General features: G+C 41.0%; 1 protein-coding gene across 1 annotated transcript; it reads left to right on the top strand.

The window, feature by feature from the left end:
• Positions 1-1,471: 1,471 nt before the first annotated feature.
• On the top strand, positions 1,472-20,891 carry LOC143122018 (uncharacterized). Its single transcript, XM_076282792.1, has 19 exons — positions 1,472-1,548; positions 3,894-3,968; positions 4,150-4,279; positions 4,365-4,495; positions 4,620-4,880; positions 5,219-5,349; positions 5,870-5,999; positions 6,145-6,231; positions 7,709-7,835; positions 8,259-8,389; positions 8,488-8,618; positions 9,509-9,581; positions 9,678-9,773; positions 15,341-15,389; positions 15,488-15,642; positions 17,240-17,273; positions 17,430-17,507; positions 17,751-17,831; positions 20,332-20,891. Exons 2-19 carry the CDS (start codon positions 3,898-3,900, stop codon positions 20,440-20,442), a joined length of 2,007 nt encoding a protein of 668 aa, XP_076138907.1. The 5' UTR covers positions 1,472-1,548; positions 3,894-3,897; the 3' UTR covers positions 20,443-20,891.
• The last annotated feature ends 1,942 nt before the right edge of the window (positions 20,892-22,833 follow it).

Raw genomic sequence — 22,833 nt, 5'->3', positions numbered from 1 at the left:
GATAGATATAATACACTAAGGCTCCAATGTCTCTCTTTTACAGCCCCTGCCCAAAACTATTTGGTAGCTATATTTCACACAGAGCCTTAATGCAATAACTGTTACTATGACACAAGATATTACTGTATGTTACCCTAATTTCACATTACAATGAGCTTCCCATTGTAATGCACTGGAATGCACAGCATTAAATTGTCCAATTGTACTGTAACATGGGAAATGTGGAATGAAAAGACCAGATATTTGTATTCATCTGGCAGTATTTTGTTTATGATCGTATGATCTGTTATGCCAGTTTGCCTCTTGCTTTGTTCAAAATTAAATGTAAATTAAAAAAAAAACTTCATTTCAAAGTTTTCTGATAATGTAATTTCTTCCTGAATGTTGACAGGCCATAGCTATCCAGCAGATGGCAGTATTTGGCAACACATGTGAGAAGCCTTCATACTGTCCACCATAAGGCATATTAGTGAACAGTGAAGATTTACAGAGTTAAACTGAGAAATGCCCTATGCTTATGTCTGTCTAACAAATCAAGTTATTATGACCGCCACGCAGCGAAGCAGCCGAAATTTCCATCAAGGATTCCCGGGACACTGAAAGACCGGGGTACACAAAACTTGGTGGGCATGTAACCCCACATGGATAGCATGGAACCGTCGTTTTTCGTTTTGATCTGTAGCCCCCCCGCTGGACTGGACCCCCCGAAAGGAGGGTAGGGCAGACACAGTTCTCTGTGAATATCTTGAGAACTGTAGGGCCTAGGATGACCATTTTTTTTCTGTATGTTTGCCTCCAGGGGTCATGTTAACCCATTTCATGTGCACACATGTGCACAAACAGATACACACGCACACACATACATTCACAGTAATCATACGTATGACACATACTCACACAGTAGACATATGTACGCATGCATGCACAGGCACATATGCAGGCACACACACAAGCACACACACACACACACACACACACACATACACATAACATAAACATGTACATGCACACAATTCAAGAATTTCTCAGAATTATGAACAGGCAAGATGGAGGTGGGGTTGTATAAAATGAATTTTACATGTGAAATCTATGAACTAATCATGTTTTGGTACTTGTTGTCTAGCAGATACCAGTGAGACTTGAGTGTGGATAATGCAATTTAGTGAGACAGTTAGAATCATATAGGCCTTTCAGCGTGATTTATTTTTGTGGAAAAAATGTGCTGGACTGGGCGGCGGTGATATTTTGTACCGCTCTGCGGTACATCTAGTTTACATATGTGTAATATGCTTTAGATATGTATAATGCCCTTATATGAAATTTTAATGTAATTGTCTAACATGAGTTATGACAAGCTTAACCTTACGACATGACACTAGTACATATTCCCTGGCAGTGAGCCAATCAAATTACCCAATCACAGTCGGCGGTGATGGTGACATAACTGTAAAGGTAGTCTACATTAGTTTAAGGAAATAGCCTGGATGACTATTCAGTTGAACTTTCAGCAAGATCCACTGCAGCTCCGAAAAAGGTGACATTAATCAAGTAAGTTGCTTCATGATTATCAATACAAATAGTTATCAGAAGCTCAGAGAGTGTGTTGTTCTAAGACAGCGGCCAAACTTTGTGGGGCCAGGGACCCATTCCGGTAGAGAATCATAACAGGCTTACTATACTTTGAACTCTTAGATCTAATTGGAACTATATTCTCTGAATTTGTGGCGAGATTCAACCCATGTATTTGCTAGCTGGTATATTCCTAGTTACACAGTAATCATGTAAGTTGTCTTTACGCATGAAAAATCACACACACTTGTGGTCAGAAAGTATCGTTCAAAGACGGGCCAAACTTTTTGGGGCCAGAAACCCTTTCCCTCGTAATCATGACATGCTTACTATGATTTATACTCTGATGTTACTGGAACTCTATGTATTCCCTGAGGTTGTTTCCAGTATATTCCAGGTGCTTTGTAATCAAACGCGGCTTTAGCTTTGCACGTGTTATAGCTTTGCTTGCTAACACTCCAAAAAACATGTCCAGACATGTCCAGTCTCCAAACATTGTTCTCAGTAAAGTCAGACTTAATAACTATCATCGTATTTGTTTTTTCAATTCAGCTTGTTTGAGCTTAAGTGTCACTTGACAATGTGGACCACCTCAAAAATGTAATTATGCTGGTCAAGCAGCTAGTCGGCTAATCAGCCAAGCAAAACCAGTAATGATTTGTTGCGCCCTTAGGAAAGTCTGTGATTCTAGAAGTTTCTATCGGCTGAACGTGGGTGTCTGTCTCAAAACTACCTGTTTAATCTTCACATCATTGTGTCACTTGTGCACATCAAAAAAGCAGTTTCTCATTTCTCTACTCATACCATAAAATCCTATTTAAGGTAAGATATTTAGTTTTGACACATGAGTGAACTGTTGTGCTGAACCATCCAGGATATTTTGGCAAAAGCACCAAGAGTGTTGAGAACGTCCGGTCTGTTTCAAGAAATGAGCCAAAGCAATTGGGAAGGATCTTTGCAATTGTCGTGGCACTGACTCTTTATATGGGAAAGGAATTTAGTTTTGAAGCATGAATGAAAAGTTTTGGGAGAGATATGAACTGTAAGACCGTTTTGCCAAATGATCTTAGTGTTTTGAGAATGTAATTTCTGTTTCAAGAAATGAGCCAAACCAATGGAGAAAAACTGTAATACATACAGATTTAGCCATAGATAGAAAGTTAGATACCACATTGTCCTTCGAGTTCTATTAGGTCAGTGTTTTTCAACCTTTTTTGTGCCACGGCACACTTTTGACACTTAAAATGTCCCACGGCACACTAACATCCTGTGTGAAGAAAAAACAAAACATACCATAGCCTAAAATTTCAAATGATACACAGATATGGCCTTATTATGGCTTCTATGCAAGACCTGCTCAAAAAAACAAGAGCCCTCTGTTTCATTTGTAGGTGACTATATCTAATTTAATTGTTGTTATGAACTGGATATGTGATGATTCTGTGAATACTGGATATGGGGCCCTCGTTGTACAATGCCTGCATACCACAAATAGTGCAATCATACAATCAATGAGAGCATATGGTTATAAATTCTTTGATGCAACAGTTGCTTTTCTGGAACAGTGAGTGACACTTGGGTAATTTTCTGCGGCACACCTGATGATCTCTCACGGCACACTAGTGTGCCCCGGCACAGTGGTTGAAAAACACTGTATTAGGTGGCATATGTGAACATGGCCCCCATATTGCTTTTCTCCATTGGCCTCCAGTGCTTGTTGACCCCACCATGATGGTGGCGGTATTTACGTACATTCTGGAGCCCAATGCGGTATCTAGCTTTCTAATATCTATGGATTTAGCTGTTATTGAAGTTCCTGTGGGTGCAATGGTAGATGTTCCAATAATTTTGTCTATTATAGTGTATCTGCTGAGACAGGATATGTGAAATCAAAATTGGACCAATTATTAGATCATTTAAATGACAGAAAATACAGAGATACTTCATTTTAAGATAAATGTTATTAGCATTTTTATCTCAGATGTTATGACAGTCATTTTTCAGCAACAAAACAGCATCATGTCCTGTCATATTCATGAACTGTTATGAAACATGAGAGCATGTCACACGTCAAATACTCTGGTATATAAGAGTCTGAGAGTCATAGTTACCAGTAATGATAAATTAACATTATCAAATCATTGGACATTAAATGGCATATTGCCTATAGACAGGAGGAGAAATGTGGCTTATAATGCTAATATGTGACCCGGTTATGTCAGTGATACAGAGTTAAAGTATAACTACTATATTTGGGGGAATGTGAGAGCATTTCACTTGCTGGGTCACAGCATTTCATAACTAAATAATAATCTGTGTTACAGCATCATGGAAAAATTAGTTCAGAAATTGGATGCACTGATTGCTACTCCAAGAGCCGGACATGAACCAAACAAAAGGTAAATGTAGTGATGCTAGCAGGTTAAAAAAGGGGTTACCAAAAACTTAACTAAGTTTACGTTCAACTATTTTGGTTTGGATTTAATGGATACGCCTGAGTGATGTCTCTCAATAACAATGTCAAAGCTCAATAATATAAATTATATATTTATATATATATATATATTCTTTCCTCCACAGAATTCTTCAATTTACATTTGTGAAAGATACCTTTATAATCCCTGATGATCCACAGGGTAAAGAGGAACCAGATATTTCCACTCTCTTTCTCTCAAAAAAGAATATAAACAAACCATCTGTTAAAAAATTGGTAAGCCCATTAAATTATGTATTTCATTTTAAATTGACCATGAATTGTTACCAGTCATACAGACAATGTTTTTCCCCAACAATAGGTTCAGGACTTCTTGCCAAAATGGGAGGCATGTTCTAGGATCATACTGGACTTTAAGGAACTTGACCGATTTTCTGAAGAACCAGGAATTGATGACCTACCACTGGTGACTTTAGGCAATGAGACTATAAGGTAAGATACAGAAGACTATCAGTGTATAATAAAAAATGCTATGCAATAAATAAATGCTATATCCTATTCTGAGATACACTTGCTATTCCAGGCAAGTAAGACTGATTTTTGTTTTTGTTTACAGGGCTTATGGAGGGATATTATATATAAACATTGTAAACAAACCTTTCAATCTAAAGAAGCCTAATACCAAACTACTGTATTGGGTGATTTTTGATGTCCGAAAACGTGAACTAATAGACCAAAGACGGCAATGGGTGATTCTCGCTCAGCAGTCCCAGCTCAAGTTTGAGCTCCTCAACACTTTCCATTCCCAGCTCTGGTTCCAGCTCCTGCATTGCAGACTGCACTGGGTGATTCTTGATGCCAGAAAACTTGCACTAAGGTGAGCAATAAAAGAAACTTGGATTGAGCTGAGAAATCAGAAAATAAAGGACTGATTACTGTAAAGGTGCAGTCAGCAACTGCGCATGACCCCACGTTTGTTTTTTATTTATTTTATAACACACCAGAGAGGTAGCTCACCCATCCCTTCAGTACTCCCAGAGAAACCAGTTTCTAATTTCAGACCCTGGGCTGTCTACAGAGACTGGAGGCATATGATTGCTGACTGCACCTTTAAAACATAAATGAGAATGAAGAGGGGAGGAGGAATAATAACTCTGCATCAATACACTAAGTTGATTGTCGATTCCATTCATTCTCTGACTATTTCTCATCTAGTCATGGCCGGGACCTGGTTTACTCCTATCGAGGCATCGCCATGGCTGTCCAGTACTTCTGGAACATGAATCATACAAACATCATTGTGTGTGCCCCTGAATGGATGAAGATGAAACAATGTAGAAGTGTTGGTAAGTGTCATAAGATCAACAATGAATCAAAAAGTTGACATATGCAAACAGATTACTAGAATGCCTTATTTATGTGATCTGAAAGTGATCAGTGATTATTTGACCCGACCCGGGCAATTAATTCAAGTTCATGCCTGTGACAGCCATGTGTCATTTTGCCATATTATGGCTGCAGCCACTAGTACTGGGAGAAAACAATTGCACAGGTCGGGTCAAATGATCACTGACCACTTTGTTTTCTCAGCGGAAGCCACAAAACAGTAACAAAAGTATTTTAAAAGACCCATTGTGTGAAGTTTCTTCGAGTTGGGGTTCTGCACACCCTGTTGAGACTTATATTCCGATAATGACTAGGGGACCATACATTCTCCCTTATATACAGTAACATCTAGCATCAGGTTTAATAAATCATGCTTAGCGGTTTGCACCTTGTGTCATTGTTTGCACAGTTTTGGCATATTGCATACAATATGCATGGAGTCAAAATCACAACTTGTCACCTCTGCTCTTGTCCTATTAGAAGCAACGGGTCTGTTAAATGAATCTGGCTTGAACTACTTCCCATCAATAGAAACACACTACTTGTTTGGACTGCAAGACCATCTACAGGACTTGCTAATCTTCATACCGTCTGGAGCCAGTGAATTATGGTACATTGTGAAATGAAACTGAGACCAGTAATGACATGATACATCATTATGCTAGGATAATTTACCCATTGGAGAGCTATCTCACTAAAACTTGTCATTTCATGATTTGGGTTTTGATAACTAAAGAGAAATCTTTGTCTTCCAGCTTCATGGAGGCACTGGCTAAGAGGATTGATGGCCTTATTGTTACCCAGTTAGATGAGGATACCTTCACTGGAATAAGTAACAAACGGTAGGTAAAATGTCCCCACATAACAAGGGGGTGACAGGGTATTTGGGAATAGTTTGCTTGAAGAAACAAATCTTCTCCAAGGTTTAGGGATGGTTCAGGGGTTCTGTTAAACAGTATGAATGCATGGTTATGTATATACTGTAGCCTCGGTTTCTGAAGAAGAACACAGGGACAGGACACAACAGGAAGTGTTAACTAGTGGAAAGTCATTCTCAGATGACATCATCAATCTTCAATCACCCATCTCAGGGATTTTTCCGTGGGCCACTACCTATATAAGGCTGCATTGCCAGAAACAAGTCCTCTGTAAGCATTCTAAAGCGATCCAATGGACCAGGTCCCATGAGGCTAAAAAAAAGGGTTACAATTTGCGTGTAGAGATGCACCGATTGATCGGCTGGTGACCGGAATTGGCCCATATTCACGTGATCGCCCATGACTGTCTGTTCACCTGTTCCATTTTTTAACAGCCATTCTATTATTGAAAAGTTGATTACATTTCTATGTTAAAATGTTCTATTAAAGAAAAGATAGAAAATAAATCTTTGTGTGTGCTGTAAAGTGGTTAGAAGAAATGAAATCGGAATCGGCTAAAATCGGTATCGGCAGGTCAAACTCTATGAAAAAACGGAAATCGGAATCGGCCCAGAAAATTGCAATCGGTGCATCTCTAATCCCGTGCTCTCCTTCAGAGAACTGAGACCTGAGGCATATTCATAACCCAACATTCTCAAGTTCAAGTTCACTCGACGTCAACTAATACTGTAGGAACACATATACCACAGCACGTCACTGGCGATGGTGAAACAGTATTCACCATGAAACTCACCACCGGGGCGCTGTGCATACATGGTTGGTGGTAGGAACAGGCCAACAACCTAGTACAAGCAGGGTACTGAATGCAGCAAAGACTACGTGAACACAGTAACAGCTCCCTGGCACTGGAGGGCGGCCAGCCCAGCAATCATGGCACAATGGGGGCAGATGCAGGGATGGTCTGGCCGTGTGGAGTAATCTGCCGCCATCCGTACTTTGGGAGTATATGGGGCCTTTATAAAGGCTGCAAGTGGTTTCCTTGGAAAAGGCTTCTTGGTCAGTTCCAGTTTGAACAGAGACTGGGAGAAGCCAGCAAAGCTTGGGTAGGGGACTTCATAGACCGGTGTGCAGTGGAGCTTTCTCTTGCTGGCTTCATCTTCAAGTTCTAGTTTGAGATCTTTGTGATTCCTGAAGAATGCCAACAGGACTAGTTTCTCACAGTGCAGCCTTATACTGTAGGCTGTGGCCCGCAAAGAAATCTGGAAGACGGGTGATTGGTTAAGATCGATGACTGCCCATTGGATAAGGTCGAGTGAACTTGACTGAAAGATAACTTTTTAACTGATTTGTTCCCCATTACCAATCCCTCTGTCTACATCCCTATATTTATGAGCACAGCATTGTACTAAAAGTTGCTGCCCTATGTACCCTTTGCTCACAGAATTCTTCAGTTCATATTCACTGATACCTTCATACTACCTAAAAACCCACAAGGAAAAAATGGAAGAGATCTTCAGACAATACTTCAATCAAACAGTGTTGACAAAGTAGATGCAGTTAAAGAAAAGGTACTGTATGTCTATTACATTGAAAATAAATTCCAGGGAAGTATGTGTTTTCTCATACAAGATAGATATTTTGATTTTAGATAGACTTTTTCTAAAAGCTTTTTTCTTCATAAACAGTTCTTTTTTAATCTCATCTTAAAGGTGCTATAAGCGATGCCATGCATTTTTTAGGCTAAAACATTTTATTACTGCAAACATCACCTAACCAACCGCTAGCTGTCTGTGTCCTGAATACACTGAATAAACTGTTCCAGCAAATCACAGATGAGAGGCGTGTTTAGGAGACTTTCAATTGCACGGGAGCAGCACGGGAGGGAGGGGGAGGAAGTAGCGAGCTAGCTCTCTGTTTTGTTTGAAAGTCAACAGAAGTGACGTTACCCAGCATCACTTAGAGCACTTTTAAGTTGGTCTGTCTACCCACAGATAGATCAACTCGAAACGCACTGGAAGGATTATTCTTCTATCCGGAAAGAAACAATAAATTATGATTTTTACACAAGTCAAGACCACAATCCACTGCGGGTGATCATAGATGGAGGCAATGTGGCTAAGACGTAAGTGTGTTTAACTATGACAATCATTGCACACTTTTTTATAAAGGAAACTGAAACATTTTAGGATTTTTCCAATAAATTAATCATTTCTGTTCCAGTCATGGCCTTAACATAGTCTACTCATGGCGTGGCATCTTCCTGGCAGTTCAGCACTTCTGGGGAAAAGGTCTTCGTGACATTAAAGTTTATGTGTCAACCTGGAGGAAATTCTCCAAGTACACAATGGACGGTAATTTTTCTCATTATCCTTTGACACACAATCTACAGAGGCTGGCAACGGCTTACTCTGACTACTGCAAGATTATAACATATTCATTAACCATAGGAAGTACAGTAGTAGCACAGACTAAGTTTGATAAAGCTGGAAAGTGGCTATTTACACCTGTTTCCCTTGATCAATAAGTTACATTGCTAAAACACAAACAACACCTCCATTTGTAGTAGGCTAGATAACAAGCTGCAACCCAGTTTTAATTTAAAAATTACTTTCCTACAAGCTGATTAAATAACCTCTCAGACAGAGCCCAGGAACTGTCTATGAAGTGGACAAATCTACGGTTACACTTTACTTGAAGGTATCTACATAAGAGTGACATGACACTGTCAAGAACGTGTCATAAACATTGTAAACAAGTCATAAACGTTTATGACATTACCCTTCTGTGATTAAGTGTCATTCGGTTTTTGTCATGACAAGTTACAGTAAGGTTAGGTTTAGGGTTAGTGTTAGGGTAATGACAGTGTCATGTCACTCTTATGTAGATACCTGTACCTTCAAGTTAAGTGTTACCAAATCTACTACAAAAATGTCCCCCAATTACAAAATCATTTCAGTTAAATGGCCTGTTGTCGGTAATACTGATACCTTTACTTTAGGACAAGTTATACATTCTGTATTTTAGAAGTGATTTTATAGACTTAAAGAGACTGACTGTAATAGCTTTCCTCTATTTTGTGCCACACGTTGCAGAGGGTACTTACGCACTAATATGTTTTGGTCAAATGTGCTCTCGATATTAAATTATTTTCTCTCTGCCATTCCCAGGCTACACTGACATGCTTTGACTCAGGTTTGTTTTTAGAAATGTATAAACATGTGTTTATTGTTTGTTTGTTTAGAATATAAACTTCAAGAGCGTCTGAAATATTACTGCCATATTGTATACGCTGATTCTACTACTGACGATGATTGGTAAGTGAGAGCTTTCATTAGAATCAGATATAAATCCCACATGACATTTTCACCTCTCTCTCTCACTCTCTCTCTCTTTCCAAATATCCTACTTAGCCTTATGCTTGATGATGCCAAAACCAATAATCGATGGATTGTGACAAACGATGAATTCAGAAATTATAAACAAGAAAGGAAGGATATGAAAAACAGGTAAGGGAAATCCAACAACCCTTTAATTAAACCATCATACAATTAAGATGGACTGTGACTGTTTACTGTGGTCCTACACCGATGCTGCAAATGAATCAGTTCATAACATCACACAGTGGAGAAACCATGAAAACCTTTGTGACTGCAAATACAATATAGCCATATCGATATTTTGATAAATATTGATAATACTACCCTGTAGTACTAACAATTAGATTATAATATCTGACATGGGTAATGCTTTAGAATAACATGTGCTTATTAGGTATTAACAGTGCATAATAAGCAGTTAACAATTCATTACTAACAGTTAGTTAACTGTTGTTATCCTTTAATAACATTAACGGTTAACATGCCGCTTGTAAGTGTTAATAAGCAGCCTTTTAAGTTACTTACAAGCATATTTGTTAATAGTTAACATGCAGCTTGTTAATGCTTGTCAATGGTGTATAAGACAAAAGAGGTGGATAACCAATATGCTTATAAGACCTTTCTTACCTATTTGTAGTAAATTTTGCATTCCCCAATCTAAAGCGAGGACCATGTAGCCTATAGTTCCACAAGCCCGACCTTCTATCTCTACTGCATCTATCTATCTAGCTTGGTTTAGTTGTGAGAAATGCTACTCAGCTACGAGTAGACAAAGAATTTCCCCTGTTTGTATATTCACTCCAAGTTGGCCTACCATTACTTACCAACTCTACACTGTAGACCAGGGCCAGGTTAAGGTCATCTGGGGCCCGGGGCAGAGGCCTCCCCAAGGCCCCCCCCATTTTTTTTCAATATATATTACTATTATTATTATTATTATCAATATACATAAGACAGAGAGAGAAAGAGGCAATACAATTATGACAGACATAATGTAAAAATGAAATTTGCATTTATATTGTGGACCAACATACAATTGTACCAACATACAAAAAACAAGTAGCCTACAAACATGGGGCAATGCACACACAAAAATCAACCATGAAATATTACATTATTACCATCAATTACTTCAACTAAGGCTTGAAAACTGCCAGTGGTACCCAGGTCAGACTAAAATGTGCAACTCCCGAACTCTGAACTCATGAAAAATTGTAGCCTAGAGTTTGGCGCGCACGCACACAGCCACATCATGATGCATTGTAACACGCTGTCTGTAATACACTGTAGCACGCAGCCCTAGCCAGCCACGACGTCAAATACATTGAAACACGCAGTCTAGCGCACACACACAGCCCAACCACATCAAATACAAACAAGGGGGGTGTCGCAGCCGATAACGGTAACGTTGTCAGGTACAGGGGTAGTATGCCTAGACGTGGACTTATCACTATTTTGATCCTCGTTTTGAAAAAAGTGGACAGGGCGCCTGCAGGAATGAATGCGATGGTACGCACACACCCACCTAACTTTCAACGCTTTGATAATATTTGTCCCGGTTAGGTTCCTGCATTGGTCAGTTAAAAAGTAGCCTACATACTGTAGTAGGCTAATAACATCCACATGCAATATCTTTGTAACAACAACGCCTAACAACGACCTATTTATTTGGACAACTTTGTATAGCCCTATAAAGGCTAAAGAAGGCTACGTTCACGTATGGCTTTAAACAGTGGTAATGCTAGCCTAACGTTTTGACAAGCAATAATCTTGCCTACCTTGTGCTTGCGGCTTGCCCAATTGAAATAACTCCTCTCGCTTTGCTGTCTCCATCCTTTCTGTTTTCGTTGTTTAAAAAAACGTGTTATATCCATGATGAGTCTCGAGTTAATGAATTAGTTTATACCATTGTGTGCTAATAACCAGCATAGATAGTAATAGAAAACAACAAGCTAGCCTACAACTTCTGAGGCATGCCTGTGTATCTCTCCTGCTCAAACAAAAGGTGCGCGCGTGTTCTGCATTAAGTTGATTTTGATAACGTTACAAACTTTATTTTACAGAAAATTGTAAATAGCCTACTGGCATGCAGTTAATGGAATAGGCTACTGTGCAGAGTTGAGAAGTTATGGTAGCCTAGGCCAATTTGGTGTGAATACACGCACACAGGGGAAATTCTCTCGTTGTTGAGTAGCCTGGCTGATACGCAGTGTGTACGACCATGGTTTTGGCGCGTTTTGGCTTAAGCTCTCTCTTTTTTCGAGATCCGCTTTCATATTTCCTAATTGTCTCATGCGAAGCCATTGTTGTCTGTATTAGCAGGCATTGATACGGGCAAAGACAGGTGACGATAAGACACTTGTTTTCTTTTTTAAATATCCCGCGCCGGGGCCCCCTAGTGGCCGGGGCCCGGGGCAGCAGCCCCTTTGCCCAATGCCCAAACGCGGCCCTGCTGTAGACCATAAACTGGCTATTTATGAAATAACCAAATGTATGTGTTCAATTTTATGAAGCAAAATTACGCACTGCTAGCAGGAGAGAGAATGACAGCGATTAACAAATTGCACTTGTTGCTGGTTACCAATAAATACTATATATTTTTTTGCAAACAACAAAAACAGAAAGGATGGAGACAGCAAAGCTAGAGATGGGCAGGAACAAGGTCAATTGGTAAAAATGCTTGTCAAAAGCGGAGCTGGATGTGTGGATGAATGAAGCACAAATATGCTTTACTATGTTAAGCATGCACATGCCCTATGGTAGGAGGCTAAGGTGCGGACCCCCGAGCAGTGGAAAAATCTAAGTGGAAAAAATGACGCGGCAAGCTCGTCCATTTTGCTTGAATTTCAGCGCAGCAACACATGATGGTACTCAGTAGTTCGTATGGCCCCGACATGCTTGATGGCATCGGGGCATGCTCCTAATGAAACGGCAGATGATGTCCTGGGGGATTTGCTCCCAGATGTGGACATGGCCATCACTGAGCTCCCTGAGAGTCGGTGGGCCCAGCGTGTGTTCAATCGGATTTAAGTCAGGGGAGTGTGGGGGGACAGTCAATGGTATCAGTGCCTTCATCCTCCAGGAACTGCCTGCACATTCTCACTACATGTGTCTAGCCATTGCTGTGCACCAGGAGGAATCCAGGGCCCACAGCACCAATACAGGGTCAGACAATGGGTCTGAAGTTTTCATCCTGATGCCTAAGAGCAGTGAGGGTGCAGTTGTCTTGCCCGTAGAGGTGTGTGAGTCCTTCCAAGGATATCCCTCCCGAACACTGGCCCACCACCAAACCAGTCATGCTGAATGATGTTGCAGGCAGCATTACAGTCTCCAAGACATTTTCAGACGTCACATGTGCTCAGGGTGAACCTGGTCTCATTTGTGAAAAGCACAGGGTGTCAGTGGTGAACCTGCCAATTTTGTATTCTATGGCAAATGCCAATTGAGCTGCACGGTGCTGGGCAGTGAGCATAGGTCCTTCCAGAGGCCATCGGGCCCTCAAGCCACCTTCATGAAGTCTGACAGTGTGGTCAGAGACATTCACACCAGCGGCCTGGAGGAGGTCATTTTGTAGGGCTATGGCAGGGCTCCTACTGTTTGTTGTTGCACAAAGGAGCAGATACTGGTGCTGCTGCTGGGTTAAGGACCCTCTACTATCCTGCCCAGCTCTTCTAGAGCAACTGTCTCCTGGAATCTCCTACATGCTCTTGAGACTGCGCTGGGAGACACAGCAATCCTTCTGGCAATGGAACGCCATTCTGGAGGAGTTGGACTACCTGTGCAACGTTTGTAGGCTCCAGGTACTGAAAAATCAGTCAAGGAGGATAAAGATGGAAAATGTATAATTTGCCACCACCTCTAAAACCATTCCTGTTTTTACAGACCTATTTCCCTTCTTCCTTTCTTGTCAAGGTTGTTGGAGAAAGTGGTCTTCAAGCAAGTCTTGGACTTACTATATCAGAACAACCTGCTAGACCCTGTGCAGTCTGTTTTCAAGAGTCATTCTACTGAAACTGCTTTTCTGTCTGTGACCATTGAGAGTAGCTAAGTCTTCATCTAAGTTGCTAAGTCATTAGTATTCATTCTACTAGACTTATCTGTAGCCTTCGATACTGTTAACCATGGCATTCTCCTTTCTACACTATCTGACCTGGGATGTCTAGGAAAGCCCTTGACTGGTTTAAATCCTACCTTAAAGGGCACATGACCTCACCACAGGTGTGCCTCAGGGATCAGTATTAGAGTCCCTACTTTTCTCTATTTACACACTTCCTTGGGTGAGACCATTCGCTCCCATGAATTTGATTATTACTGCTATGCGGACGATACTCAACTTTACCTGTCTTGAGCTTTTGGTTTTTCCTCCGCAAAGCACACCCAAGGACTAGGCGCTGAACGCACTAGCCAGTGTCTTAAAAGTGCTGGTTCACTGACTAGCATGAGTCCTAATGGGTCAGGAGGGAGCTAAACTCGTAAGGTATTACGTATTTAAATTAGCTTCATTGACAGGCATAATCATTTTATGGGATTCAAAATGTTAAACTACAATAAAACAAAATGGACCTTTTCAAACAATCACTATGAGCCTTAAAAGAAACTTTAGCATATGCTAATTGGCCCCACCCACCTCAATTTGATTAGGCTGTAGGACAGTAGGATGTGTTGGACTGACAGACACTAGCATCCATGGGTTTTAGCCTCCTTGCTAGCATGCCAACCTCTAGGGGGCAAATTAGAAGGATTGAGCCCAGGCAAGTGCAGGGTTTATTCACACAGTCGAAACTTATAGCCTAAACGCACCCCAGTTTTTGACTCAGTGTCAGAATGTATGGCTACTTCCTTAAAATTCAACATGTCTGCCATTTTAATTATGCATGATTCTCTCATTATGTATTTCATAATGCTGAAAGATGGCTATAGACACGTCATATTATGTGTTAAAAGCAGCATAGCATTATAAATGTAGAAAAAAGGGCATATTTTGGTGGCCATATTTGAAGTCAAGATAGGGGCCACTAGGGGGCGCTATGTGTTGGGGTCCATTTAAATTTTTGATCACTAGGGGTAGTACTATACCTGTACCAAGTTTCGTGCTTTCTGCAAAAACTGAACGATTCAGGTAAAAATCTGGCCTTAGCCGCTGTACTAATAGGCTGTTAGGCGTGAATAAAGTAGGCTACTTTGTTGCTCCAACCCTTCCAACGTTAATGGGGACGAATGTTGACATTTTCCCATATTTTGGGTGAGAAACCCGGGAAATCTCCCTTATTTTCAATGTTCAATGTTGACAGCTATGGAACAAAAGAAATCTGGCGACAGAAATCAACAATCAAACAAGCCACTTTGTTTTTTGCAGTTTTCATGAATACAAAAGTTGGGTGACCCCCCCCCCCCCCCCCGACAAAAAAAAGTTGGGTGACCCTCCCAAAGAACAAAGAATAAAAAGACATGACCCTCCCCTATTTTCCTCCGGTGGCCCATTCAATAAATAACGAACAGTCCCTAAGCACATGTTATTCTAAAGCGTTACCCTGACATGGCATGCTAATGACATGTTTACATCAAAATAAAGGTGAAATTCATGTGAAGGTCTGTATCATATGTGCACATTATCATGACAGCAAGGCTACATCTGTCCCAAATTGGATCGGAAATCAGTACAGAGAAAATATTTGACCTCCCCTCTCCTTTTACAGGTTCATTCGCTACAAGTTTGTCAGAAATCAATTTGTGATTACAAAGAAGGTATGTATTAGCTTACACACACACACACACACACACACACACACACACACAATACTGATTCTTCATTGGTTTTCTGAATAAAGCTTTCTCTCCCTCAGGATTCTGGCAGCAGTGTTCCTCGACACGCTCCAATCCCGGCTCCTCGCCACACTCGAGTTCAGGCTCCTCGACACGCTCCAATCCCGGCTCCTCGCCACACTCGAGTTCAGGCTCCTCGACATGCTCCAATCCCTGCCTCGGCGCTCTCAAGCGGGTAAGTTCGGGCTCCTTGAGGCTTTCCATGGCATCGGGTTGGCAGTTAAGTACTTCCAGAATGAAGGTCATCGTGTTATGAGTTGCTACAGCCAACAGCTAATGCAGCCAGGCAGTTACAGTGCTACACTCTGGGGGCATGTACATGGGACCTCACGGACATGCCCCCAGAGTGCAGGGCTGTAGCTATAGCAACTCAAGCTAGGTAAAACTGATTGTTTTCGGGGGTTTCTTTCGTACCCACAGTACTCGGTAACCTCAAGAAACAGAGATCTACTGTATGTGAAAACTCACCGGAGTTCCTACTGGAAATTTGTTCTCTGCATTTTACCCATCCGGGGGTAGTGTACACACATTCATACACACACACATACTCACAGAGCAGTGAGCTCACTAGGAGCACACCCACACTAAGAGCACACATACACACCCGGAGCAGTGGGCAGCCCTTAATATGGCGCCCTTAATATGAGGTGCCTTGCTCAGGGGCACCTCATATGTGGATGTGGAAGAGCGCTGTTCAATCACTCCCCCCACCCACATTTTCCAGTCAGGGATTGAACCGGTCCGATACCCTAAACCAGGGATTCCCAAACTGTGGTACGCGTACCCCTGGTGGTACGCGAGCTGCCACTAGGGGGTACGCGAGATGAAAAGGGCAATGGCGGAAAGGAGTTAAAAATGATTTATTAATTAATACTCTAATTAAATTAATGAATAAATAATACACAATTTCGAATCGGGTTATAATGATATGAAAACGTGAAATTAAAGGAAATCATTTGTAAACTCTATAATAGGCTATGTTTTCATTAAAAAAAATAAGCTACACAAAATACACGTGATTTCCTGCGGGCAGCCAGAATATCTGGCGCGTTAGTTTCGTTGAAGTATAGGCTAGGTAGAACGCTGCGTAAACATGGAAAAAACATGGAAAAAAGGGACACTGTCCAAAAGGTCTAATTAAAGCGATCGAAGAGGAGAAGCGAGAGAAACAGAGCAGGACACAGGTATCGATGGGATGGGGGCAGACTAATGAAGGTGGAGATGGAGCGCAGGGGGATAAAAGAAAGAACGAGACAGAAAGACTGCGCGAAGAAAACAAAAGCATGATGAGGCATATAGTCCTAGGCTTCACGTGGATTAGGAGACAGACTGCCCAAAGCCACAGTGCGTGGTCTGCAGTGAGGTGCTATCTAACCATTCTAATGTGGTTCTCCACACTGTTTTTTTTTTTTAACGTGAGAGCTCATAGACCAGTTGTACATTTTGATTATGTTATCATGTAGGGCGGCTAATTAAACAACGATGCCTGGAATTCGTCAATAGAATGTGTTACTTTTTTATGTGTTGGATGGTGGGGGTACGCGAGCCGAGTCAGGATGTAATAGGTGGTCCGCGGGGAAAAAAGTTTGGGAACCGCTGCCCTAAACAGTAGGCCACGGAGGCCCCACGTTATGATATGAACACCATTTAAAAGATACAGATACTACAAATGTCCTCCAAATAACTTACAATTAGAGACTCATAAACATGTGGTCATGTCACTTGGAATTCTGTTGTTGCGTGTTACCTAAACATTAAGTTTCTTCTTTCAGATTTCAAGGAAACCACATCCAGGTGCCACATCAGGTAGGTTTTACAACTATACAGCCAACACCACACAGATTCTTTGAATATTTATTCTTATTTATTATCCATTGACTTTGATGTAATGGATAATTATATCACCTGAATGATGCGTTATGCGTAAAGTAAATAGTTTTAACCCTGTTTTCTCACCCTCAGGCTCTTGACTACAGTGACACTGACGCACCAGTAGTGTTTGATCATGGAGAATGGTCTATTAACACACAATCTACCAAGGTATGTGAGGCATGCATACTCACATAGTTAATGCTTTATCTAAGATGGCCAAACAATTGAGGTGGGGGATACTTTATTTTTACTTATTTTAACCAAAACGAGAAACCACCTTTTTGCACAAAATGTTCCACTAACGATATCACTAATCTGATGACAAACAGGCGAGAAATGGGCTGTTTCGTAGGCTACTGGATAGCATCCACAGCACAGTATTGCATTTTAACCATCATTTCTCCCCCTCAGGAGGCTGTTGACGACAATGATACTGACACAACAATAGTGCACGACCAAACAGCAGGGAGCATGCCCACACCTTCCACTGAGGTATATCATACATACACCAAGTTCCCTTTAGAGATGCACCGATAGATCGGCTGGTGACCGGAATTGGTTGATTTTCAATTGATCGGCCATGACCGGCGGTCAGTCTGAGACATGCCGATTTTATGCCGGTCAAATGCACTCGCCTGCTGCAATTGTAACACCCAGCTGAGTTTGCAAAGTTTGAAGAAGCTAGCAACCAGGCCAACACTCAGGGCTGGACGTGCTACACAGAAAGCGCTAATAGGCTTGAGTTTTTCTATGCAGCGAACGCTGTGCTTTGCCATATTGCGTGCTACGTAAACATCGCTCATCACCGTCCATCCCTGCCGCTAATTGCGTGCCCACAGCTGAACCACAAGCGCAGCTGAACGGAGATAACCGATTGCGACATTAAAAAGAATCAAAGTTTAGGTATCATAGGCTACATGATAATAAGATGTCAACAAGCGGCAACATACAGTAGCCCTATATAGTTCTACTCCACTTAAAAAAAATACTAGAACTATTTACTGCATGTACACTAGGGCTATGCCTCGCAGATTGAGAAGTGGATGCCGTGAAAGTGAACAAACGATAGCCTTTTAGAAAGGCAAACAAAAGTTAAAGTTACTTTTGACATTGTAGCCTACAATGAAGAAAACTGATGCTTTGAATACTGAATCAGCTGTCTATGAAAGTTTCTATAGCCTAATTGATGCATTTAACCGGAATTTGGATTTAAGTTTTTCACCGCAAAACAGACGTGCGCTGTTTTCATATGGTGGAGCACCTAATCGCTATTATTAGCACTTCTCCTCCACTGTGTTTGCGTGATAGCCTACTCCCACTTTTCCCTCGCCCTCCCATAAATTCATCAATGCATATGAAAATATGTTCCATGGTAGCATGTTCAAATGTATCATGAAAATTTCTCTTATATCTTTAGTTGGATATTGGATGTGAGAAGAAAAAAATGGATGTTCCATAACAGTGCATTTATATTAGTAGTCTGTGAAATGAATGTTCCACACTGTAGTTGGCATTATAGCATATGGCATTATAATTACACTGGCATTATAGTTTGATACTGCAGCTGAAGTTAGACTTGAAGAAGAATCTGTCATTTTTTTAACAGCCATTTCATTATTGATAAGTTGATTACATTTCTATATTAACATGTTCTATTAAAGAAAAGATAGAAAATAACTATTTGTGTGTGCTGTAAAATGGTTAGAAGAAATGAAATTGGAATCGGCTAAAATCGGTATAGGCAGGTGAAACTGTATGAAAAATTGGAAATCGGAACCGGCCCAAAAATTGCAATCGGTGCAACTGCTCGCAGATGCAATGGTAGGGCATAGCTTCACATGTTTGATAAGTCCTTGTGTCAACTAGTGGCACAATATTGGAAAGAAGTGTGTGTCTGTGTGTGTGTAACGGATGCCAGCTAGCTTAGCTGTGCTTGTGGAACGTTGGTAAACCTCACTCCCCGATGCCTCAAGAGTGCTGCTGGCATGCAAGCCAGTAGCCTGGACTATTGGCTCAATTGTTAGTGCGCTCGCCTCCCGATCCGAGGTGCTGCTGTTCGCGGGTTCGAGTCCGGGCGTGTGCAGGGCTGAATCGCACAGGTTCAACACAACGCAGATTACATTGGTGCCGTGACCCGGATCGAGAGTGAGGTTTAGGGGGGTTAGTGTAACGGATGCCAGCTAGCTTAGCTGTGCTTGTGGAACGTTGGTAAACCTCACTCCCCGACACCTCAAGAGTGCTGCTGGCATGAGAGCCAGTAGCCTGGGCTATTGGCTCAATTGTTAGCGCGCTCGCCTCCCGATCCGAGGTGCTGCTGTTCGCGGGTTCGAGTCCGGGCGTGTGCAGGGCTGAATCGCACAGGTTCAACACAACGCAGGTTACATGTGTTTAAATGTTTCCCGAGGCTGGCAAAAATGTTATGTGTTCAAAGCAGAATTTTGATTACAGTAAAGCAATCAATGCTTGCTGCAAGGAGAACCAGTAGCTGTTTTCAGACATGTCCTCCGCATGAGCAGATCTTTGTCAAACAGATGTCCGACCCTTCGGGTGATTAAGATATGATGCTTACAGTACATGCGGCCATTATGTGTGAACGATACCGACGCACAGAATCTCTGCATGATTCAACAGGTTGAACGTGGTTGAACACGTACATGAACAGAATCTCTGCATGTTCTTTGCTTCATTCAGACATGTGCTCATTTACATAATGTCCTTCCGAAATACTAGAAGGGGAGTAGTGTAAGATCCGGATAACTTTGGAGTTCCAAATGTCCGGTTATGTTGTTCAGATATAAGACCCAACCGCTTGATATCTGCCGAACATGCGGACTTACACCTGTGTCTGAAAGCAGCCAGTGACTGGGTAAATAGTAATCAGGGGACTGTAAAAGAAAGGGTTACCCAATATTGCTGGTAGTAAAAGTAAGTAGCTTCAGAAATGATTTGCAATTGCAAATGGTTTAAACATGTTTTTACTCAATGTGCACAGATCCATCAAGACCCACAGATTCCGGCATCCGGCAAGGTGTATAACTACGGAAAAGCGATTGTCCAAGATCCTGAGGACAAGCTTATGCAGGAACTAGAACCAGCACCCTAAGGAGACTCAATGGCTGAACATCATCCCTATCCTGGCATCCCTACACTGGCTGCCTGTTAAAAGTCGCATTGACTTCAAAATATTACTTCTAACATACAAAGTCATTAATGGCCAGGCACCAGAATATATTAAAGATCTCCTAGTCCCATATAACCCACCCAGACCACTACGATATTTGAACTTTCTGACACTAAGCACAATTAAATTGAAATTGAAAAACATCAGACATCATCACAAGATTTTGTGGGAAAATTTCCAGTAATTAGACAACAATGCACTTCCCTTTCAAAGTGCTGAGACTTGTTCTAGAAGAGTAAAAAGAGTTATCCCCTGTCTTCACTACCCAGTTGTGACCTTGGCTTAACTCTGATGATGATTATTGGTCTGGCATATTTTTTTTATCATTATACTTTTAGTATATTGCATTAAATCATTGTATGTTATCTTAACTCCAATTTACCTACCGGTACTTCTATTCATATTATCATTGCATGTTGTCTCATATAATTCATGTACAGTATGTGATGGCACTATTTACTCCACTATTATTCCTTGTAGCCAACATGTATGATCTCTCTGCTTAACTGAAATTGCCTTTGTTGTTAGGGATAAATCCTAAAACTGGGGGAAATGTGGGGAAATTTCCAGTAATTAGACTACACTTTAGTTGTTAAATGTCTACTCAGGTTGTTGTTGTCCAACTGGCTACACTATAAAGAAATGTAGACATTTCAAGGATGATCTCAGTTATTTTGGGTTTCTCTTGTCCATGACCTCTGAGGTCAACCTCCCTTAGCGAGTTTGGAGTAATATGTTTTTTCTTTATTATGATAGCTGTTTTATTTTGATTTTATGTACTCCATCAAGAATATCTTTATCCTGTTTTAGTCCTATAAGTAATGGTAGGACTGTCTACGACAGATTTGTTGCTCTCATGCTCGCTAGGATGCTTGTGTGTTTGTAACCTGCCTCCGGCGTCGTGGATAAAGCTTTGTACTGCTTTGCCGTATGGTCGGCTTGCCTGTTTCCCAAATTGATCTTTGACCTTTATTTTAGGGTACTGTCATTTATAACTGACTAACATTTTCAAAATTTCTCAATGTAAAAAACAATGAATTAATGCTAAATGATTTTCCATTGACATATTTAATTGAAAATCACTTTCTGGATCAGGATCTTTCTGAAAAAACAAAAATGATGAAATAAATATGTCTGTGAATGATGCATTTTGAATATATCTAATGTAGATTAATGTCATAAAAATGTCTCTTCATTAGATAGCCTATGTCCCCTGTCGCTATTCATGTTGAAACTCAACCAGGCATTTCTTTTTTGGTGAAGCAAAGGTGAACATCACACTTACTGCACTTCACACTTACTGCACTGCACTGATATTTGGACAGGGCAGTTGTAATTTTTGCATCAGCCTTGCTTTTCAGTGTAATAAGCCCAGTGGACAATGCTATCCTTCCTGATCTCTACATATGGGAGTGACTTCTTCCATTTTTTGCTGCCAATGAACAGGAATTCACAGGACACTGGTGCCAAAATCCAGAATTTTGACACCCTCAGGCATTTTTGAGACAAAGTTCGCAACCAGTCTTACTTTGTCAATTTGGGTGTGCTGAATTCAAATCTGCAATATGACAAGCTTGAATTTCTTGAATTTCCCTTGGGGATCAATAAAGTATCTATCTATCTATGTATCTATCTAGCTCTATCTGACCTCTGGTGACCTCTAGAGGTCATTGAACTTTAGGGCTGTAAGCGTCCAGCTGGACCCAGTTTCTCAGCTTCATAAGCAATGAAATGTACTAGAATGATGAATTAACAAATGGCCTTGTTTGGTAAATATTGGGGTGCTGAATTCACTTTTTATTTGCAAAACCACATATGACCTCTGATAACCTCAGGTCATTAAACTTTGCCTATAGGCCTATGCATTTCACTTCATTTTTTAAATTATTTTATTGTACTTTCTCAAAGGGAATATGAACACACAAAAACAAATAGACAGGACCAAACAAGACAAAACAAAACATTAACTGACAGACTATGTGCATTTCAAATTTTTTCCTAAACGGCCACCATGAGAATGGCTAGGCTGTGACATTAGTGTGCTTAGTCTGCTTCGTTTATAGTAGAGCGGCTACAGGAAAAATCGTGCAAATTATGATACAAGCGTGGAATTCGGCAGGTATGTGCTCAAGACCAATACAATCAAATCTACCTGATTGGCCACTTGAAATGGCGGCCATTTTCCAAGATGGCTGCCAAAAAAGACCCCAGAAATTGATTTATTGCTCAGAATTGACCAAAGATATTATGATACAAGCATGAAATTAGGCATGTATGTGCTCAAGACCAATACAATAAAATCTGCCTGATTTG

Source organism: Alosa pseudoharengus, unplaced genomic scaffold (genome assembly GCF_046254945.1).
Source record: "Alosa pseudoharengus isolate Yale_2024_CS ecotype anadromous, Long Island Sound unplaced genomic scaffold, YU_APseudo_1.1 YU_APseudo_1.1_scf_13, whole genome shotgun sequence".
Lineage (NCBI taxonomy): Eukaryota > Metazoa > Chordata > Actinopteri > Clupeiformes > Clupeidae > Alosa > Alosa pseudoharengus.
The sequence above is the reverse complement of the archived record's forward strand: the minus strand, read 5'-3'. Positions and strand labels throughout refer to the sequence as shown.